This window comes from Chinchilla lanigera, unplaced genomic scaffold (genome assembly GCF_000276665.1).
Source record: "Chinchilla lanigera isolate Chin_1 unplaced genomic scaffold, ChiLan1.0 scaffold00051, whole genome shotgun sequence".
In the NCBI taxonomy this organism is placed as follows: domain Eukaryota; kingdom Metazoa; phylum Chordata; class Mammalia; order Rodentia; family Chinchillidae; genus Chinchilla; species Chinchilla lanigera.
In genome coordinates this window covers 10152869-10167597 of record NW_004955452.1, presented here as the reverse complement: position 1 = coordinate 10167597, position 14729 = coordinate 10152869, and the positions used below count along the sequence as shown (strand labels likewise).

Here is a 14729-nt window from a genome sequence, read left to right as displayed (position 1 = left end):
GCCCTGCGCCCGGCCCGGCCCCCGCCTTAGGGATGGCAAACTTGCGCCCCGTGGCCGCCTCAGCCAGCGCCGGCCCCCGCTCCTGCTGCTGACGGCGCCCAGGTAAGTGTTCAGCCCCAGACCCCGACCCAGCCCCGCGCCAGCCCCGCGCCGAGCCCTCCCCGCGCGGTCGCGAGTTTCCGCACCGGCCCGCACTCGAGACGCTCTCCGAGCCCAGCTCCGCTGTTCTCCCCCAGCCCGAACTGAGTGGGTCCAGCGCTCACCCACCCTTGTCTTTTTGGGAACTCCCAAGCCTGGGTCCAAGGCCCCCTCCGTCTCTGATGAGCCCCTTCCGGCGCCCCCGCCCCCCGCGCCTGGACCGACCCTCTTACCATCTGTGATAAAGTCCCCCATCTTTAGAATCCTGACCTAGACCGTCCCCAAATCGCTGTCTCCAGTCTTTCCCAGTCTCGGCCCGGATCTGGCAGTGCCCCCGCCCGCCATAGAGAGCCCTTCTCGCCAACCTGCAGCTCGACTGTGTCTCCCCTGCTTGTCTGAGCGCCGGACCCTTGGTCCTCTCCTCCACTCTGCCTGAGTCTTCCCCATCTCTATCCGTGTCTATTACTGCCCTCCCCAACGCCTGTACCCCGACCATGTGTCCCCTCTGTATCTGCCCCAAGTGCCCTCCTCCCCCATATCTGCCCCAGAGTCCCGCCTTCCCTCGCCAATCTCTGCTGCAAGTCCCCTCCCCCCCGAGCCTAGAATTTGGGCCGTGTCCCCCATGTCTTCCCCAAGCCCCCTCCCTCTGGCCGAGATCTCGACTGGACCCGCATCCCTGCTCCCGTGTTCATCTCTGGCCGGATCACTCATCCTCTCCTCCCACCACTGGGCATGGAGCCGGGCACCAGGCGCACCCTCCTGCAGCCCCAAGCGCCGGGCATGATTTGGGGGGTGGGAGGCTGTGAAGTTGGCGGCCACTCCCGCAGTCGCCTCGGCCGGAGGGCACAGCGACGGGTGGTCCTCCGCGCCGCGACCGGTGCAGAGCGGGCGGGCGGTGGGTCTGTCGCCCGCGGGGGGAGGGGCGCCCAGGCCGAGAGATGCCGCCCGCCTGCTCGCCTTGCCAGCTGCCTGCCGGGCCCCTGGGCATCCTCTGGCGCCCCCTGCCCGCAGCCCGGGACCGCCGCCCCTTTTCCCGCGGGCAACCCCGGGTTTCCGCAGCCCGAACACTAGCGATGGCTGCAGGACTGGCTCTGGGAAGTCCCTGGGGAGAGGAGGTGGGTGGGCAAGGCCAGGTGCCCCTTCGTGCTAGCCTGACCAGACACTCCGTGTTTTCAGGCTCTATAATCCAGGGTTGAGGCAGGATGGAGGGCTCATCCTCAGAGCAAGTCAGGAGCCCTTTGAGCAGCAGACACGGAGTAGCTGGACTGGCCCCTTGGCTTCAGGGCGCATTGTTGGGTTTGTTTGGGCTTAGGCAGGTGTCCCCAGGGAGCCTCCGTCTGTCTACCCCGACCCTCTCCTGAGGGGAGTAGGGCAAAGGTGGGTTCTGTCTGGCTTTTGCATGGAGTAAGCTGAGGGAGAATCCACCTGATCCAGGGACAGAACAGGCACCTGGGGAGTACCCCCTGCACTGCACAGGGTCGAGGGTCAGTGTGGACACTGCACAGGGTGTGCCCTAGTGATGGTGGTGGGGAGGTGAGGGGCCAAGGCTGACAGAAGAGATCTTCCCTCTTTTTCTTCTCAGCCTGTTCTCCTGGTCTTCCTCCCTTGTTCTAGCCCCTCCCCTACCACTACTCAGAAGGGGACAAACCTAGTGTGTGTGTGGGGGGGTGCATGGTGGGTATTTCTATAACACAAAGGGAGGTTCCAGCCGGTCTGCTTCCTTCCTTCTCTGTTAGCCTCCAGATACTGAAGGTGAAATAGTAGTTGGGAACTCAGCTGTTGGCCTAGTGACCTGGGTTCGAAAGCTGTGTGACCTGGACAAGCTACTTAACCTTTCTGAGCCTCATCTGACCCTCTGTAAAATGATCACTGCCTCAGATAGTTGTTGGGAGAATGAAATGAGATGGTGCTATCATGTCTGGCACCTACCAATGCTCAGTAACCATAGGTGGGTTGTGCTGTTTCTCTTCAAAGCCAAGGTCAGGCCCCTCTCCACTCCACTCCTAATCCCACAGAAGACGTGCAAACAATACAGGTTCTAGTGGCTTCACTCCAACCTCCAGGATAATAAAGACAGAAAATATCTTCAGCTCTGCCCGCTCCCATGGGTCCAGGGAGCCTGTGACTGTCAGTTTCCCCCGCCCCTCACTGGTTCTGCAGTATCCCACTGTGCCTCTTAGGATCAGCTCTGACCACAGGGTCAACCGTGAGCGCCAGGTGAAGATCTCTGAGGTCTAGGTGCAGGTGGAGAGTCTGGGGAGGTGGGGTCAGTACAGAGAAGAAAACCAAACCACCGGCCCCAAAGGCAGGCTGCTGCCAGAGGGCAGGGCGTGGGAAATCAGCCACTGTGAGGGACAGGGGAGCGTCTACCTCTCCTGGAGGCCAGGTACCATCAGGAGCTTTCCAGGGCAGTTAGTGCTGCAGGTCAGAGTTAGGGACACCTAGCTTATGAGCCCAGCGAGTCTGAAAAACCTGACTTTGGCTCCAGTGGCTCAGTGAAGGGAGGTGGAGGAAGGCAGGGAAGGGGCGCCAACCCGTGGGGTTCTGCATGACTGGAAGTGCTCTGGAAGGTCTGGGTCTCACTGAGGAAAGGCAGCCTCCCAGCCACCAGCTCGCCACTGGGGCATCTCTGACACTGGGGAACAAAAGCTTTCAGTTCCTGTAGCAACGGTGGCTCCAGCTGCTGCAAAGTTCCGGGGAGGCTGGTGGAGGGTGGCTGAGTCACGACCCCCTCCCCTGTTGCCTGGGACATCCCCGGGGGCCAGAGGCCACCACTGGTACCCTTTGGGTCCTGCCTACCTTTGCCTCCTTAGGGTTCCCAGCCTCGAAGCCTCCTTTTCTGACAGAGACCACCCCACCCCCACCCCCCCGCAACGAGAGTCACCGATCCACGCTTTGGCCCACTCAGAAAGAGAGAGGGCCGCATGCGGTGGGCTGGGAGGGAGCGCCCGCCCCCTGGGTCCCACCCACCAACTCCAAAGCAAGATGGAGTGCGTACACCTCTCCTAGATGCCAGAGGTTGGGGAGTGGGGTCCCCGAGGACCCTGATCCCCGTCACTGCATGGACAGGAAACCTGGAGGCCCCAAGTGAGGGCCCCTGCCTTCATAGCTTCAGGGGCTCGGCGGGCAGCAAGCGCCCGGGAGGCGGAGGGTGAGTGACAGGCGAGGGAATTGGAGCTGCCAGGTGGATAAACGCAAGGGATGTGCGCGTTGCAGCGCCCTCTCCCCTTCTCAGCGCTCCTCCCCGCAACACCCTCCTCTCCCCAGTGACCCTGCTCACTGTTGGTAAGGCAGACAGAAGTCAATCTGCGCAGGGGGGGATCCCAGAGATAACTCTGGCCCTGGGCCCCACCCCCACCCCACCTAGCTTTGCCTTGGCCTTTCTAGCTGCTGTGAAAGCCTAGGATGCCTTTCTCCCTGCAGAAGCTGAGCCTGAGCTGGGCAGGCCTGTGGGGTCTGACAGGAAGGGGACCTGCAAGTACCTGAGCAGAGAGGGATTAACTGGGCTTGCTGGGGAGAGGGCCTCAGGCTGAGTACAGGGTCCCCGAGACAAGGTTGCTTCAGGCAGTTCCCCGCCGGGTTCAGCGCAGAGGGGTCCTGGGGAAAGAGCCCTTTTGGTACTCTCCGTCAGCCTCCTCTGACCCAGGAATTCTTCCTTAGCCCTGTCCTCTGCTGTCTCTAGCTCTGGTGCAGTGGAGGGGTTTGTGGTTCAGAGGAGACAAAACCACTCTTATCACTCAGCCCAAAGAGTCTTCCCAGAGGCACTGACTTGGACCTCATCATGCCTGAGGGGAGCTTTTGTGAGGTCCTGAGAAAAGGGAGGGGACATGACAGCTTGCAGTGGACCTGGCTCTGTGCTGGAAAGTCGTCTAGAGAGAAGTGTATGCCATCATGGGGTAGGAGTCATGGTCTTCATTCCACAGACAGGGAAACAGGCTTGGGGTGATTCCTTGTGGCTAGTAACTACTGCAGCTGCCTGTAAGGCAAAGATCCTTCTAAGTCCCCTTCTAGGGGATAGCTCAGGGAGAGGGCTCTGGGTCAGGATAAGCCCTGGCCACACACGCCCAAGAGAGCCTTTAATGAATCAATGGCTCCCTGTGACCCAACTTGGAATGGGATCTTTGCCTTATTTTGAGGGATGAGAAGTGACATGAAGAGGGATTCCCAAAAGGAATATGTTGCAGCAGGAGCAATGAGGGGCATACAGACCTAGGGTGAAATGCCAGAAAGCGTATGAGAGTGTCAGAAGGAGCCTGAATGGATGAGGGAGTTTGGATAGCAGTTATACGTGACTCAGTTCTGGAGAAGCCAGGCTGAAGTTCTGAATGATGTAGACCTAGTACTTCTTGATGGATTGGGAGCAATAGAGGCTCACAGACCCAGGAACCCTGGGTCTGTGCCACCAGCTTTGGTAAGAGAAGGGGTAACAAACAGGATAGATCCTGCCTGACCCTTGGCTGCCATGTGCTGAGCCTCGTAGGGCCAACTGTGTTTTTCACAGTTGGAGGTACGTGTGTATTTCTGTGTATCTATGCAAGTGTCTGACTCTACATTGTGTACATGTGTATGCATCCCTGCCTGCATACGCACACTATGCATACACACTGCGTGATTACATTTCTGTGGTTTACACTGATCTGTACACTTGTGTATCTGTTCACATGCACAACACCTGTGAACGCCTGTCTGTATGCACATTTGTGCATGCGTGCTTTTGTGTGTGTACCTTCAGAGCACAAGAATGTTCAAACCTACATCTGCTGAGCTGTGTGTCTATAGGGGTGTTCCCTGCCCTACTCTAAGTGGGGGGGGGAAGGCCGGTTATAACGAGCCCCCACCTCTCCTCCGCTGAGCTGCAGTCATGGCCTGAATTTTACAGCCTGCTTAAAAATAATTGGGGGCAGCAGGGGGATTGGATGTCACTCATCATCAGCCACTGGCTTCACTGGTACTGCAGCAGGCCGGGCAGGCCGAACAGTTTGGGACAGGTATGATGTGGGGTAGGGAGGGCCAGGGGTCTGGGTCCCTTTTGCAGCTCTGACATGGGGCTGGGGAGGAGACTCAGCCTCCAGTGGTCTTGGGGGAGGGTGGGACAGTTCCTCCCCAGAGAATAGGCTGAGCTGGACTTCCCCACCATGCTCCCACCCCTTGGGTGGCTGGGGGGGAGTGGTGGTGGTGGTGTGTTTGCTTATAACTGGGACCTGGCTCGGAGGTGCAGCAAGTTGGGAATGTGGGGTGTTGGGTAGCTAGGGGAGCTGTGGATGCTTCATCAGGGGTTGGAATGCTAGGATTCTAACTCCTGCCCCTCCACACAGACACTATTTAGAGCAGCCAAGGGGAAATCTGTCCCCAGAGAGCGGCTGTGTCTTGGGAAAATCTTACCACACCTGTGAATTCCCCTATGTTTGTAATTCAGTTCCCAGGTGAATACTTCGTCCATTTGTTTCTCAGGCATAAACCCTGAGAAATAAGCAAAGGGAAGGAGCAAGAGACCCTTAGTCTAGAGAATCATGGCCTGGAGTCTCCACTCCTCAGTCCAGTCCCAGCTGGACCACTCTAGTGTGGTGGTGAACAGGCGGCTCCCCTTCACCCATCTTTTCTTCTGGAATGTGGAGGAGCTGGGCTTGAGGAGCCAATCCAAGAGTGTGAGCTGTGGCATGGAGGAGGGGGCCAGTGGGTCTCTTCGAGGACAGGGCCGGAAGTGGGGTGTGACCCAGACCCTGCACCAGGCTCTGGTTTCTGGACAGTGGGCAGAGTCCGGGTTGCTGTGTGCAGTGACTCTGCCATACCTTGGTGACAGGGAGAACACTTGCAGCTCTGGATCAGGGTGAGGCTTTTGGGTCCTACCCAAATGTGCCTCGTGTGGAGCACAGTCATACCTTCTAGGAGCTCAGCTCAGCAGTGCTTTGAGGGAAGACAGAAGGTGACAAACTGGTCCTGCTCGTAAGAGACTGAACACTCATGAGATGAGCCCTGGGAAAAGATAGAAGTCATGGTGGCCTGGTGGCCCTGTGTCAGGACTTGAAGGATAATCCCATGGAGGGGAAGGGGAAGAGGAATGCAAGAGGGGAATTACTGTGCCCATTTTGCAGATGAAGAAGCTGAGGTTTATGAGACTGACTGTGCCAGTAGGTAGTTGGCTGAACTGGGAGTCATCGTCCCCTTGCACTGTGTGTCTTCTTGTTCCAACCAGAAAATCCAATGCAGTGATACACACACAACATTCGCACTAGCAGTGCCCTCCCTCCCGAGGTGGGCATGGCTGGGTTGAACATGGTCCCTGGCACATTGCTGTAACTCCACCCCTTTCTCTCCCACTCAGTGAAGCAAGTGAGTGAAAATGACATTGTTCTGGGAATAACCTTGAATCGCTGTGATTTATAAAAAAGCAAATAGTTGTCAAACATCACCATTTTGACAATTACTGCTGGATTACGCACGACACTCCTCACAGCTGATCACGACACACAGCAACTGAGAGCAACAGTTATGGAGAATAAAGGTGGGGTGGTGGGGATGCGGCTGGATCTGAACATCGAGTCCAGATGCTTGTAGCTGATGAGCTGACTAGAATGATAGTGACAACAACTAAAGCCCCCAGAAACCAAGGGCTTAGAAGATTCCAAAGCCTTTTCCTGAGCCATTTCCCTCGCTTATCTCATTTCATCCTTGTAGAAAACCTGAGATTGATACTGTCATTGCTTCATTTTATAGGTTAGGAAACTGAGGCTCAGAGAGGTCAAGTCTGTTGTCTAAGATCACACAGGCAGGCCTGAGTGACTTTAAAGAGCACAGTCTTAACCAGAGGCTCACTACTTGCAGCTGACCCAGGAGATTCAGAGCCCATTCTAGCTCTGTGAAGGCCTGCTGACCTCTGTCTCTCTCCACAGGGCAAGGGACATAGGATGACCCCAGCCTGTCCCCTCTTACTGTCTGTGATTCTGTCCCTGCGCCTGGCCACCGCCTTCGACCCCGCCCCCAGCGCCTGCTCCGCCCTGGCCTCGGGCGTGCTCTACGGGGCCTTTTCGCTGCAGGACCTCTTTCCTACCATCGCCTCCGGCTGCTCCTGGACCCTGGAGAACCCTGACCCCACCAAGTACTCCCTCTATTTGCGCTTCAACCGCCAGGAGCAGGTGTGCGCCCACTTTGCTCCCCGCCTGCTGCCCCTGGACCACTACCTGGTCAACTTCACCTGCCTGCGGCCAAGCCCTGAGGAGGCCGGGGCCCAGGCAGAGTCAGAGGTGGGGCAGACAGAGGAAGAGGAGGCAGCAGCCGCGGGGTTGGAGCTGTGCAGTGGCTCAGGCCCCTTCACCTTCCTGCACTTCGACAAGAACTTCGTGCAGCTGTGCCTGTCAGCGGAGCCCTCAGAGGCCCCACGCCTGCTGGCGCCCGCAGCCCTAGCCTTCCGCTTTGTTGAGGTCCTGCTCATCAACAACAACAACTCCAGCCAGTTCACTTGTGGTGTGCTCTGCCGCTGGAGTGAGGAGTGCGGCCGCGCTGCAGGCAGGGCCTGTGGCTTTGCCCAGCCAGGCTGCAGCTGCCCTGGGGAGGCGGGGGCCAGCCCCACCACCACACCTCCGGGTCCTCCTGCTGCCCACACCTTGTCCAATGCCCTGGTGCCTGGGGGCCCAGCCCCGCCTGCTGAGGCCGATTTGCACTCAGGGAGCAGCAATGACTTATTCACCACCGAGATGAGATATGGTGAGTCTGAGCAGGGCCCTGGTGGGGTGGGGTGTCGAAGAGGCTGATGGCTTCCCGTGGTATCCAGCCCAGAAGATCCTAGCATAAAGGTGTAGTTATTCACGGATGTCACCTCTTTGTTTAGTCTTATCTAAATGATGGGGTCATTAAAATAGATTGGGATTACCCTCACTCTGGAATTCCAGAGTGTACAGTCCGGATGAATGGGCTACAGATGGGACAGTGCAGAGAGAGATGTAAACCAGGGAGGGGCCTCCCCGCCTGGCAGCCAGGGAGACTTCCTGAAGGGAGTGGTGCAGGAACTGAGACCTGAGGGGCAAGTGCGAGTGAGACAAGCCAAAGGGGTGTCGAGGGCATTCCAGGCAGACTGAATGGCACACAAAGGCCTCACGCTGGGAGTGGCTGTGGCAGGCCCTGGCACTGCAAGTTGACAAGTTTGCCCGCAGGCTGGAGTGAGCAAGGTGCAGAGATGTGTTCCTGCCCACACGGGTCAGTGACTTCTGGCAGTGCCCCAGGGTCAGGGCAGAAGGAGGCGAGGAAGAGTGTGCCTGGGTGAAGAGGCCTGAGCTTCGAGGCTGCCCGGGAGGGCTGGGCTGGCTCAGCTCCCAGCGTCCTGTCTCCTCCCTCTGGGCCCTCGTCTTCTGGGACTGAGGCTGCCAGCTGCTGGAGTGTCCTGCTGACTGGGCAAAAGCTCCGTGAACCTTTGAGTCCTGCCTGCTGTGCCCCCACCACAGCTCCCACAGCCACAGCCGCCTTCCGCTGACCAGCTTCCGGCAGCTTCAAGGCCCCAAACCCCTCGGCTGGCCCCTGTGCGCCTTCTGAACAGTACTGGGCCAGGGACAGCAGTCCTGGCAACAAGCGGGGGCCAAGGACATGGGGATGAGAGTAAGGCAGTCGGGGAGCTGGTCCACCAGGTAGGGAAGCCCCTGCCCCCTCTGGGCCTCAGTTCCTTCGTTCGGGTACTGTGTGCTACCTTCAGAAAAAGAAGGATGCAGAGATGCAGTCAGAAGGGACATTGGTTTCACTGACTACTTACAGGGGGCAGGGCTCATGGGAGGGTCTTGAGAGGACTTAAGGGTACCTGTCTTCTCTCTGCTTTGGAGGCTAGAGCTGGGCTGCCTTGACTGTTTACTGGAATACTAAGGGCATCTGGGTTTCTTTGGTTTTGGTCTGTAAAATGGGGAGAATTCGCTAGAGGGATAATGACAGTAGCCTCTCCCAGTGATTTAGAGGGGGCCTTCTTGGCCTCCCCCTTGAGACATCTGGCATCATGCCCGTCCACTATGAATGCCCAGTGGCCTTGCTGTGGCCTCTGTCCAAGGCCAGCTTGGCCTCTAACAGCGGTCGATGAAGCCGTCCGAGTGACAGCCAGGCCGTGGGCAGGTTACAGGCCCTGGAGGCTGGCCTGGGATTTAGTGCCTGCAGGAAGAAATTGAATTTTGCTTCTTTGTCGAACATCGGCGGAGAGCGCCAGGCGTATATCAGGAGGTTTATGGTTCTTCCTGCGTGGCCGCCACTGCCTGTCACTCTGTGGGAGCCTCCCCCATTCTGCTTAGCTGAGGGCAGGTTCTTTTGTCTGGCTTTTCCTGTTGTCTGTCGGCCCAGTGGTCTGCAGTGGACGGAGCAAGGCTCTGCCCTCATGGGCGGGCACTGGCTGGGCAGGCTGACATGTGGAGCACAGAGCCAGGAGCAGCCAGCTGGGTTTGGTAGAAGCCGGAAGCAGGAGTTGGTTGGTAGCTAGGTGTCTCTGAGGGTCAGAGCGGGCTGGTGATGGCAAAGGCACCATCATCAGCGGCTCTACAGGTTGGGCCTGGAGATGCATAGAGACTGGATAGCTGGTTCTTAGCCCTGAGGCCTGGTGCCCAGTCTGAAAAGGGAGCCCTGCGCTAAGCTCCTGGCTCTTCCCAAGCCTGACCTCTGCTTGTGTTCCTTGTCCTACTTGGCACATGTGGTTGCTCTGTCAGGAGGGTCACCATGAAGAGTTGGCACGGGGCAGCATGGCATCAGATGGCATAAATGAGCTCACATGGCACACTGGTGCTGAAGCTGGCTGGCATAGCCCCTTCCACTGCCCTGGCAGCAGGAGGCTCTTCCGTTCTGCCACCTCCTCCCTCCTGCCCAACCTTTCTGATGCGAGAGACAGTGGGCACATGACTCAGTTCGTTCCACAGGAATCTGTGGGTTGGAGGCATCTTCAGGCCTCCAAGCACTCTGGGGCAGCATTATCACTTTCCCCAAGTCCTTGGATCCCCTGGCCTCGCACTGGGCCACGGGACAGTGGGCTGGCACACGGAGCTGACATGCAGAGAGGGAGTCTCATAGGGACAGTGGGGCACAGGTAGAGTGAGACCCTTGTCCAGCCCCTCCACCAGGTACCACAACAAAGAGGCTGGATGTACTTTCTCTGAGACACCTTGAGTGGTGTCCCAAGACCAAGCAGAGTGGGTTGAGGTTGGTACCAGAGGAGCAGAGAGGCTGGGGGTTCTGCTGGGCAGTGCCCGAGCGGGGTACCTTGGCCTGCCTCAGAGCTGAGTGTGTTTGACAAGAGGGTACAGGCGCCTGTTAATTTCACGCAAACTGCCTTTGATAGATCTCTTGTTATTTTTGGTGAGTTGAGCCATAAATTTGTGCCATCTTGCTGCCGCAATCTGTTAAGTGTGGGGAGAGGAAGAAAGAGAAGGCAGGCAGGAAGGAGCTCTGTGGAAGAGTGGCACGGAGGCTGTCTGAGGCCGAGGCTGGCAGGCAGGCTGCAGAGGTAGCAGTTCCTGCCCACTGACCCGCCAGTCCTGTCCACGGGAATGGCTGTGCCAAATGGCACTTGGGAGAAGGAGCCCCCACAGATGACCCCTTCCCTCCTCTGCCTGCCCTCCACCCCGCAGGAGCAGTCTCGCACTGATGTGCCAGCCTCCATGCTTGGGCTGTGGCCTTCAGGAGAGCCTGGGTCTCTGGGGAGGTGCGAGCGGGTCCAGACTCCCATGTTGCCTCTGCTCTTGTGATTGGACAAGATGCTGCTCCTCTTGGGGCTCCGGGCGCCCGGTTGTTTGTGTGTGCTTCCTGATCTAGTGCCTCAAGACACCCGGGCTCTGCTGAAGCTCCTCAGCAAGGTGTCCATGCCCCACCCTGGACCCAGCTGCCGTGCTCTTCTGAGCCTTCCCTCCCATTCTTTCCTGCCCTCCTACCCGACTCTCTTCCCTGTCTCCAAGGCCCTGTCTCCCTGCCCCTGCCTCTGCTTGGGCTGGCTGTCCCCTTGCCTGGAGTGCCCTTTGCCTTGGTTGTGCCCAGCTCTCCCATCCCTAGCACACTCAAGCCACAGCCCTGTGACGCACCAGTCAGGACCTGAGTGACGTTGCCCCTCTTTGCTCTCAGGCCTGCTGTTCTCTGCTGGCCAGCCTGCTCTGGGGGCAGGAATCGGGGTCCTGCCTGCATGGTTGGGGCTCTGATGTGGGAGAGGTCCTGCCAGCCCAGATGTGTGCCACTGGAGTACTGTGTGCCCATCCCGGGATGGGGAGTGCAGCTCTGAGTCCCCCAGACCTCTCAGCAGGCACTGAGTTATGGCCCCCTGCCCCAACATGAGCTCATTCCTTATCAGCAGGGAGTCTGTGCCAGGTCTCAGGCTGGCCCTGACGGAGTGAGATCAGACGCCAGTGCAGTACATTGTGTGGCCTCTGATGTGGCACAGTGACACTAGTGCACAGTGGTGGTCAAGGCCACAGGCCGACGTGGCCCAAGCCTGGGTTCCGCTCCTGACCCCCCATTGACTGTGTGGCCACAGACAAATGACTTTGCTGCCACTGCATCACCTGTAGCCTCAGGCTGGTGAGCTCTGTTCTGTGGGGGGACGGGGAGCGTCACGCAGGGGAATGTGGGTAAGTGCTCAACACAGTGCCTGGCTGCATTAGTCCATTTTCTGCTGCTAATAATACAGTACCACAGACTGGGTAAGCGTTAAAGGAGAGTGTTTTATTTTGGCTCACGGTTCTGTTCCAAGGTCAAGGGTCTGTGTCTGGTGATGGCTTTCTTGCTTGCAAGAGTCTGAGGCAGTGCAGGGCTCTGCATGGCAAGGGACAGGGAGTAGCACCCCCTGCCTTAATAAAGACATGAAGATTCAACCATGGGGGCTCCACCCTGATGATCCAGTCACCCCCTAAAGGCCCCACTTCTGATCACTGCAGTCAGATTAAGTTTCCCTCCTCTTCCTGCCTCACAGTGGGGATCAACTGTAACACACGGAGCCTTGGGGGACACTCAAGCCGTACCCAAAGCATAGCACTGGTACACTGTCGACCCCTCACAAATGGTGGCGCACACTCATAATCCCAGCACTATGGGAGGCTGAGACTGGAGGATCACAAGTTTGAGCCCAGCTGGGTAATTTAGTGAAAAATATTAAGAAAGAGCTGGATGTGTAGCTCAGTGTGAAGGTCCTGAGATAAATTCCCAGTAACTCCCACCTCAAAAAAAAAAAAAAAAAAAAAAGAGAGAGAGAAAGAAAAAATTGTTCCTGCTTGCTCCTGAGTTAGTGAGATATTTCCAAGTGCGCATGTGATGACAGGTGTGTTGAGGGATGGAGGATCAAACCAGGAAGGAGTAAGACGGTGGTCTAAAGGTGACTCTGAGTTGAGGAATGAATAGGAGGAATGAACAGGAATTTGAGGAATGAAGAGGAATTCACTAACTTGTGAAATTTCTCTTTCAGTTGAATTAGTTTTTAAATTTAATATATTGAAAAAGAAGTTTCCTATCATAAATGGAAAGAGTATCACTTATCTGAAATAGAGGATAGCCGAAGAAACAACCACAGTGAAAACAAAGTGACATTATTAAATTCCAGCTCAGTGCTAGAAGGAGAAGTTACCACTGGGTGGAGATGTGTGAAAGTCTAGAACTGCTCAGAACTTTACCTTTCATGCAGCCGGGAGGATTAAAAACAAGGTAACTGTGTAACTTGTCATCTAAACTGGGACACTTTTGAGGTTATAAAGAGGATGAGGTGGGCACTGTTAATGACGTCACGACGAACAGGTACAAACCTGGCTATTCCAGACAAATCAGCAAATTGTTACTCTGATTAAGAGACCCAGGAAGCTGGGGGTGGCAGCACATCCCTGTGTCTGGTGATGGCTTTCTTGCTTGCAAGAGTCTGAGGCAGTGCAGGGCTCTGCATGGCAAGGGACAGGGAGTAGTCCCTATAATCCCAAAACTCTGGTAGGCTGAGGCAGGAGGAACACAGGTTTGAGCTCAGCGTAAGCAATTTAGTAAGATTCTGTCTTTAAAAGAGTTGGGAATGTAGCTCAGTGCAGAGATCCTGAGTTCAGTACCCAGTACTACCAAAATAATAATAATAATAATAATAATAATAATAATAATAATAATAATAATAATAATAATAATAATAATTACAACAACAACAACAATAAATAGAGAGACCCAGGAAAGAGTTGATGTCCCCAGTCCAGTGTTACTTCATGGCATATTTGTGAGCCGCCCCAAGTCATCCCTACCCCACACTGTGGAAAAGCCTTTTCAGAGGAAGCAGCCTGTGTGAGGTACGGAGGTGCAAAACATGCCAGTGTAGGAGCTAAAGGGGTCGAACTGGCTGATGTCAGTCCCAGGGGAGGGAAGTGGGACCAGGGCATTTACTCCTGTCCTGAGACATGAAGACCTCATCCTGTTAGTCAAGGGCTTGAAGGGAACAAGAAACTGGGCTTGGTGCAGGAGGCAGGCTGAGTCAGACTTGGTCTCTGCTCTCCAGGAGCTTCTGGCCACATGGGGGATGGGGCAGCTCCAGTGGGAGGCTGGGTGGACAGGTCAGCAGCATGGGGAGGAAGAATTACTGGAGGGGAGCTAGCTCTCTGGCTGGGTACCTGGTCTTATTGGGCTGCAGGGGTAGAGCCTGGAATTTTCAGAGCCACCTGCCTTTCTCACTGTGCCCTTGGGATTCCAATGCACTATAGGGTACAAGAAGCATGCTTGGGCTGGGAAGCCATAGAGGGACCCAGCAGAGCCATGTTTCAAGAGGAGCAGTTGGAGGCTGCGCAGGGTTCTGGGGCCAGCCTGAGGGAGGATGCGCAGAACTCTGGGAAGGGAGGACTGCTTTGTAAATCGTAGTGCTCTCCCTATGGAAGTGGCGATTACTGTGGTTATTTTTAACACATTCATGACACAGGAGGCTGAGGGGGCTGGACTCTGCAGGGGAGCACAGCATAGCAGGTGTGCATAGTCCTGCCCAAGTGGCAAGGAGACATGCACCCTGCCTGCCAGCACTGGGGGTGAGGCGAGGGTGGCCCTTGTTGGTTAGGGTAGAGGAACCCCTAGGAAGATCGGGCCCATGTTTGCCAAATGTCTTTCATATGTCTGGCTGCCCAGAATATAAGCCCTCTGTGCGAGAGAGACACCAGAATAAAGCCCACGAAAGGGGTGAACCCAGGATACTCACAACTGCAGGAGGAGGTAACCTGGAGACCAGGCCACAAAAAAGGGGACCAACATCCCTGAAACCCTATGTAGTTGACCTAGCAATGCTTCCTGGAAGAGGCAGCATTTGACATGTAGATTTTGGCAGATTGGCTTGGAGGAAAGGGTATTTTAAGAGGAGGGAACAGCATTAGCAGAGGCACTGGAGGGAGTAAAGCATTTGCATGTTCAAGAGATAATTGAACCAAGGGGGTGACAGCTCCTTTTTACTGTGCCCCAGGCAGTCCATGTCTCTCGTTTCACTTAATTCTCACAATGGACCTATGTGGTAGCAGGTGTTATTCTTGCTTTCAGTTGAAGAATCTGAAGCTCAGAGAGAAGAGGTGATTTGCCCAGGGGCAGACAGCAAGAAGTTGGCAGAGGTGGGAACCAAACATATCTGTCTGGTTCCAGAGTCTGAGCCCTTCCGGCTGGTC

General features: G+C 56.3%; 1 protein-coding gene across 7 annotated transcripts in view; it reads left to right on the top strand.

The window, feature by feature from the left end:
* Adgrb2 (adhesion G protein-coupled receptor B2) overlaps positions 1-14729 on the top strand; it is a 36227-nt gene continuing 21498 nt past the window's right edge. For all 7 annotated transcript variants that reach the window (XM_005395036.2, XM_005395035.2, XM_013519739.1 and 4 more), the window contains exons 1-2: positions 1-102; positions 7029-7839. In XM_005395036.2, coding sequence (XP_005395093.1) covers positions 7044-7839 — 796 coding nt within the window. In that variant the 5' untranslated portion in view covers positions 1-102; positions 7029-7043. The remainder of the gene's footprint in view (positions 103-7028; positions 7840-14729) is intronic.